At 39.4% G+C, this 6,847-nt stretch overlaps 1 protein-coding gene across 2 annotated transcripts in view; it reads right to left on the bottom strand.

The window, feature by feature from the left end:
- Positions 1-6,847, bottom strand: part of TJP1 (tight junction protein 1) — a 263,802-nt gene that overhangs the window by 62,756 nt on the left and 194,199 nt on the right. For both annotated transcript variants that reach the window (XM_011995773.1, XM_011995774.1), the window contains 3 exons: positions 4,132-4,235; positions 3,399-3,567; positions 2,936-3,083 (listed from right to left, as the gene is read on the bottom strand). In XM_011995773.1, coding sequence (XP_011851163.1) covers positions 2,936-3,083; positions 3,399-3,567; positions 4,132-4,235 — 421 coding nt within the window. The remainder of the gene's footprint in view (positions 1-2,935; positions 3,084-3,398; positions 3,568-4,131; positions 4,236-6,847) is intronic.

Below are 6,847 nucleotides of genomic sequence, written 5' to 3'. Positions count from 1 at the left end.
GCGTGTCAGGGTAGGAGGAGGTTCTGGTCCCCCTAACCCCCGGGTTTCTGACTGCGTGTCAGGGTAGGAGGGAAGTTCTGGTCCCCCTAACCCCCGGGTTGTTTGAGGGTCAAATGTACTGCCTGCCTCCGTCTCAGATGAACTGAAAGCAAGCCCCACAAGTTTGTATTCTTAAAAGTCCCCATATTACTGGTGCTACACATGAGAACACTTAAGATTCCTAGGAGAAATAAAACATCACAATATAATACAAAAATAGTAATTTTAGGGGGGAAAAAACCCCTCAACTTTTAAGTTAAGGTTACAGCTTCTACGTGTTAAGGAACTCTAAATGAAGAAAGTAGGTATCAGAAAGAATTTTCTAAGATTTAGAATTTGTTTACAATGTAAACTAATGGCCAAACATTTGAGATTTTAAGACTGCTCTATTTAAAAGGGGAAATCATGTCCAAATTACTTAAGTACGGTTTCTAGCTGAGAAGGGATGTTAAAATTACAGCTGCTCCCATGAATCATCAAAGGTGCTATATCACTGTGTGTATTTGTGTTGCGGCAGTAATCCTTTTCCTGATAACATCTATGCTGTGCCAAGAAGATTTTTAGAATATATTAATTGCAGCAATTAAAAATCATCATCAGTTATAAGCCAACTTTACACGTAACATGCCATAATATTCCTTTAAAAAATCATTACATCCTTAAAATAAACACCAGGGTTCTTACAATTTATAAATCTAAGTTTGAAATTTAGAAATAATCGGCTTCACAAATACATAAAAACTACAGTGGATACGAATTAGCAACCACACTCATAGCTCTTACAAGTTATCCTCTTCTCTTACTAGTTCCCATTTTAGTAGAATGTGAAACACTTCTGTGAATATACAGTTTTAACTACCGTGTCACTATGGTTTTTTACAAACTTTAAAAAGGCTCTCTCCTGGCTAGGTACGCCTCCCTTCTCTTACTTCTCCCTTGCCTCTTCAACTTCCTAAAAGAACGTGCTCCCTGTTACCCAGTTCTCTGACTTCTTTCCAAATTGTGTCTCTTAGCAATTTTAGTGACTTCTATGGCTTCTGCTAACACCTCTATGCAAGTTAAGTCTCAATTCAGCATCTCGAGTCCAAAATCTTCTCTTCAGATCTAGAAGAGATGACCAAATTTTCTTTCCAGCTTTACTGAGGTCTGACAAATAAACATTATATCCATTGAAGGTGTACAACAGTGATGTTTTGATATACATATTCAGATGATGACTGCAACCAAGTTAATTAACATATCCATGCCTCACAGTTACTTTTCTTAATGTGTCAAAAGAATACCATAAGATCTACTCTCATATACATTATTACTCTTGATACCACACTGTAAATTAGGTCTCCAGAACTTACTCATCTTATAACTGTAACTGTGTACCCTTTAACCAACATCTCCCCATTCCTCCCCACCCCAATCCCTGGTATTCTACTGTCTGTTTCTGAGTCCAACTTGTTCAGGTTCCACAGTAAGTGAGGGCATGCAGTGTTTGTCTCTCTGTGTCTGGTTCATTTCGCTTAGCACAATGCCCTCCAGCTTCATCCATGTTGTTCCATGGCAGATTTCCTTCTTTTAAAAGGCTGAATTATATTTCACTGTGTGTGTGAACATATACACCACATTTTCTTTATCAATTCATGTGCTGGACATTTAGGTTGACTCCATACCTTGGCTATTGTGAATAACGCTGCAACAAACATGAGAGTGCAGATATCTCTTCGAGACAGTGATGTCACTTCCTTTGGACACATACCCAGAAGTGGAACTGCTGGATCATGTGCTAGTTCTAGTTTTAATTTTTTGAGGAAACTCCGTATTGTTTTCCAGAATGGCCGTATCAATTTACATTCCCATCAACAACATATAAGGGTTCCCTTTTCTTCTAAACTGTCTCTTCAGCCCTGGACTCATGTTTCAAGTGATCTTCATGTGGACTGCAGTTAACCATGGGTCAGCTGGTGGCCTACAGGGCCTTGGGAGTCTCCAGAAATCGTATGCAATTGCTGCGTGTATGTGCACATGCAAATTGTCTGGAGAGAAGGATCGTAATTTTCTTCAGATTCTCAAATGCACATGTGACTCTAAAGAAAGATAAACTCAGGTAGGTCACATACTACCACTATACCAGAACCTCTGGCATAAATACTAGTGTTTTGTTTTGTTTTTGAGAGAGAGTTCCCCTCTGTCACTGAGGCTGGAGTGCAATGGTGCAATCTTGGCTCACTGCAACCGCTGCTTCCCAGGTTCAAGCAATTCTCATGTCTCAGCCTCACAAGTAGCTGGGATTACAAGCATGTGTCAACACGCCTGGGTAATATTTGCATTTTTAGTAGAGACAGAGTTTCACCATGTCAGCCAGGCTGGTCTCGATCTCCTGGCCTCAAGTGATCCGCCCACCTCGGCCTCCCAAAGTGCTGGGATTACAGGTGTGAGCCACCATGCCCAGCCAACACTAGTGTATTTTTAAAAGAGAAAAAAGTCCAGGTTAAGGTGTTTATTAAAGGACTTCTATAGTTCACTTTCCCAAGTAGTAGATTCCTGAAGCTTGCTAGCATCTTCTAATGCAATAGTATGGCAAACTACAGCTGTGGATCAACTGTTTTTGTAAATACAGTTTTATGGGAACATAATCTGTCTATTCACTACATACTGTCTATGGCTGCTTTTGCAGTTGAGCAGTGACAAGAACTGTATGGCCTGGAAGACTGAAATATGTTTACTATCTGACCCTTTAAGGAAAAGTTTGCAGTTATTTTAGATTTTAAAAATGTCTACATTGAGAAAAACAGATCTAATCTTGAATAATCAAAAGAAATCCATCTTTTATTTGTAAGCAATTTTAGATACTGGTATCAAGCAAACAAAACCCCTGTATTTTTTTAAAAATACAGTGTCTTACCTGCCATTGCTTGGCTGCTGTGGAGAGTGTCTGGAATGATCAGAAGGCTCTGACCGCTGGTCAGGAGATCGTGACCGGCTGCGGCGGGGAGGCCTATCGTGTGATCGACCAGAATGATCTGAGGCCAGTGACTGAATTTCTGAAATGTCTGTTAATAAAAGAGTGCTACTTATTTTCCCACAAAAATAATTACAGTCAAGTATAAAGTACTCCAGTAATAATGAAGATAAGCTAGTAAGTAAAATTATATATAAAAGGGAAAATTTATGCATTAATTTCATCAGCCAGCGATCAAATCAGTAGTGGTGAGTTGTCTACAGGAAAAAATATATATAAAACTTTTAGATTTTGAAGGTGTTTGGCTGGTAGAAAATTATCATTTCTTTCAAAGATGTCCAGTCTCCCTAGTGTTTTTAAGAAAATAGGTCACTTAGAGGGGGCCTTGAAACAGAGTCACACTCACCGTCTCTCTCAGAGGCATTAGCAGAGTGGATGCTGTCAGACAGATCAGGGACGTTCAACAGTGTAGCCCGTTCATCTCTTTGAACTACCATTTTTAATTTGCCTTTAGACCTTTCTATCAATGTCTTTGCATCTGTCAATGACATATTTTCTGTCACAGTACCATTTATCTGCAACAGAAAATAAATTATAGGTTTCAAGTAAATGATAAAATACAAATGTTAACTTGGTTTGTTATAAACAGAAATATCCAAACCACTCCTTGCTGTAAGATCCAAAATATTCTCTTTATACTTTTCCAAATTATCAAAAGTATTCCACCTTCCTGAGATGATAAAATCTTTACTGTACTGTTGCTGTCAGAAAAGCCCAAAGTAGCATCCCCTAACTCCTTCTCAAACGGCTGTCACTTTCTACTACTTATAAACAAACAAATAAGCATTTCAATAATATCTGGAAGCAATTATCAGAATTTTTTAATGTGTAAGAACAGACATATCTTATCTACGAAGTAGTACCGGCTGGTGAATAATTATCTCAGGATGACCCCGTGATACCTAAAGTATCGGTGTCGACATGTAATAATGCATAAAGGGAATTTACATCCCTCTCCCGCAAACATTGATTTTTAATTCTCTTTGGCAAAACTGCTTCAAACAACAGCACAGACTACATGGTAACTCTAGAACTTGTTTTCTATTTCAGTTCATTAAAAAGTAAGAATATGACTGTACCTTCAATACAACATCACCTTCTTGAATATTGCCATCTCTTGCTGCCAAACTATCTTGTGAAATTTCCTTAACAAATATATGGCTTGCCAATCGAAGACCATATTCTGAAATAATTTAAGTATTTTTAGTGTAACATCCTAAGACAGTTAAATAGATTTCACAAGTATACAACTAAACTAATAGCCACTGCATAGAGTTTTCAAGTACAATCAATAACAAGACATTTTTCTTGGCCACCCTGCAAGTAAGACATTCCCTTTAATTAGCAAGTCTGCAATGTCTCTGTGAAAGCAAAGGGAAAGTGTATGGTTCAAATGAAGGACCGATAGACCATGTTCCCATATTACTGAAAAGGACAAAATCCCCAAGAGGACATCATTTCTTTTTGACCAAGCATTGATACACTAGCTCTTCAGAATGCTTAAGGAATACCATTTTCTTTAAGAGACAGGGTCTCACTATGTTGCCCAGGCTGGACTCAAATTCCTGGGGTCAAACAACCCTCCTGCCTCAGGCTCCAGAGTAGCTGGGACTAACAGACATGTGTCACACTATGCCTGGCTAGAAAGATAATTCTAAAGAGTAACCTGCTTGAGGTTTGAAAAACTTTGAAAAGATTGACCATTTTATTGAAGACTATTATCATGCATATACTATTTCTATTTTTCCCAGCTCCTAGACCAAAAATATTTCTGATCCTATACACCCCATGACACTGGATAGACATACTCAGAGTACTAGCATGTACTAAATATGAGTGCAAAGGCTTACAACCAGCTAGGCAGATGTGGGCAGGAGTTATTATGCCAGTCCTTTCCTTTAAACAACCAACCAAGTATCCAAGAGTGAGGACACTGATTCTGTCTGTGGGTAAGGAATGTTGGAAGTTGAGTAAATTACTAGCAGAGTCCAGAGAACTGCCCAGGTTCCTGCAACAGCTGCAGAAAAATATATTTTAAGAAAAACAAGAACAATGACTACAACCATCAGTATAATGTCAGTAGTAAAAGGACTGCCCCTGGTTCTGTGAGAAGAGTCTTACTGCATTAAAAACAAAACCAAAAACCAAGATGGAAAACAGAAAATTGTTTTAACATGGGATAAATTAACAGACTTACTACTGAAGTGTCTAAAAATTACGTAACAGTAGGCTGGGCGTGGTGACTCACGTCTGTAATCCCAGCACTTTGGGAGGCCAAGGTGGGCAGATCACAAGGTCAGGAGTTCGAGACCAGCCTGGCTAGCATGGTGAAACCCTGTCTTTATTAAAAATACAAAAAATTAGCCGGGCATGGTGGTGCACACCTGTAATCCCAGCTACTTGGGAGGCTGAGGGAGGAGAACTGCTTAAACCTGGGAGGCGGAGGGTGCAGTGAACTGAGATTGTACCACTGCACTCTAAGCCTGAGAGACAGAGTGAGACTCCATCTCAAAAAAAAAAAAAAAAAAAAAATTTACATCAGAGTTACAGTTTAACTTAAGACAAATATACAAAGAGTACTCACAGCCAGAAATAGAATCAGGGTAAAGAAAACAGCCTTTTAGGAGATCTGGGCAAGGAATGAGGCAGTCATCCATATGGTCATTACATCACAGAAGGATACGGTATTGGTTAAAAGACTGTTCTTTAAGATTAAACACATATAAATGACCATTACACAGATGATCCCAAAATATTCCTTGTATATTAGTTTGTTCGTTCATTCTAAATATTTCTTGGTATATATCAACTAGGTACCAGGCATTAGGGAGAAAGCAGCAAAGGAGATAGTTCCTGCACTCCGGCAGGAGTCAGTGACAAAAAGGATGTCAGCAGCATGGCAATTCCAAATGCGATGAGTTCAGAGAGCAGAAACACAAGGGTTCTGCACCTACTGGGGGAAGGAGAAGGCCTCCCTGAGGAAGAAATACTAAAGTTAAAACTTTACCTAAGAAAGACCTAAACTTGAAGATGTTTGCGTGGGAGGGGATGCATGGGGTGAGTGAGGGCTGAACAGTTCAAAACAAATGCACCCAAGTTACGAAGAAAAAAACCTGGTGGACCTAATGAAGTCATAAGTCTAGTGTAGCAGAGACTGAGAATTAATGAAGAAAGGGGAAAAAGAGTAAGACAGAAGTATCACAGAGGATCTATGAAGAAATCTGCAGAATCAACTTAAAGGGATCCAAGAGACAACCTACGAGACCAAATGAGTCTACGTAAGAGATGACAGTGGCCTGAAAAAGGGTGGAGGCAGTGGAGAAAGAGTGGGATGGATAAGAGTGGTATTCAGGAGTGACGACATTCATCATGCATGGGGAAAAAAAGAGATGTCAAGGGTAACTACCATGTCATCTGGGAATGGCCTGAGAAACTGGATCAATAGGAACACGTTCAACTGAATATGAGAAATACAAAGAAACATTTTAAGAGGGAGATGTGTTTCATTTGAGATGTGCTGTGTTTCAGGGACCTACAGGAACATCTAAGTGAATATGCCTAACAGCTGAAACACAAGAGTGTACAGATTTGGGCTGGAGACAGAGGTTCTGCCACCAGCAGTGACTGGAAGCAGGGGAGCAGATGAGATTGCCTAAATTGTTATTCAACCTGAGGAAAAGAAAAAAAAAATTACCTTAAGTGGAAAAAAAGATTCTAGGAGAGAAACTGACAGAACATTATGAAGGGCAGGGTGAGGAGAATGAGCCTGCAAAAGACACAGAAAGGTGGGGGGGG

Source organism: Mandrillus leucophaeus, unplaced genomic scaffold (genome assembly GCF_000951045.1).
Source record: "Mandrillus leucophaeus isolate KB7577 unplaced genomic scaffold, Mleu.le_1.0 Scaffold498, whole genome shotgun sequence".
NCBI classification, from domain to species: Eukaryota; Metazoa; Chordata; class Mammalia; order Primates; family Cercopithecidae; genus Mandrillus; species Mandrillus leucophaeus.
The sequence above is the reverse complement of the archived record's forward strand: the minus strand, read 5'-3'. Positions and strand labels throughout refer to the sequence as shown.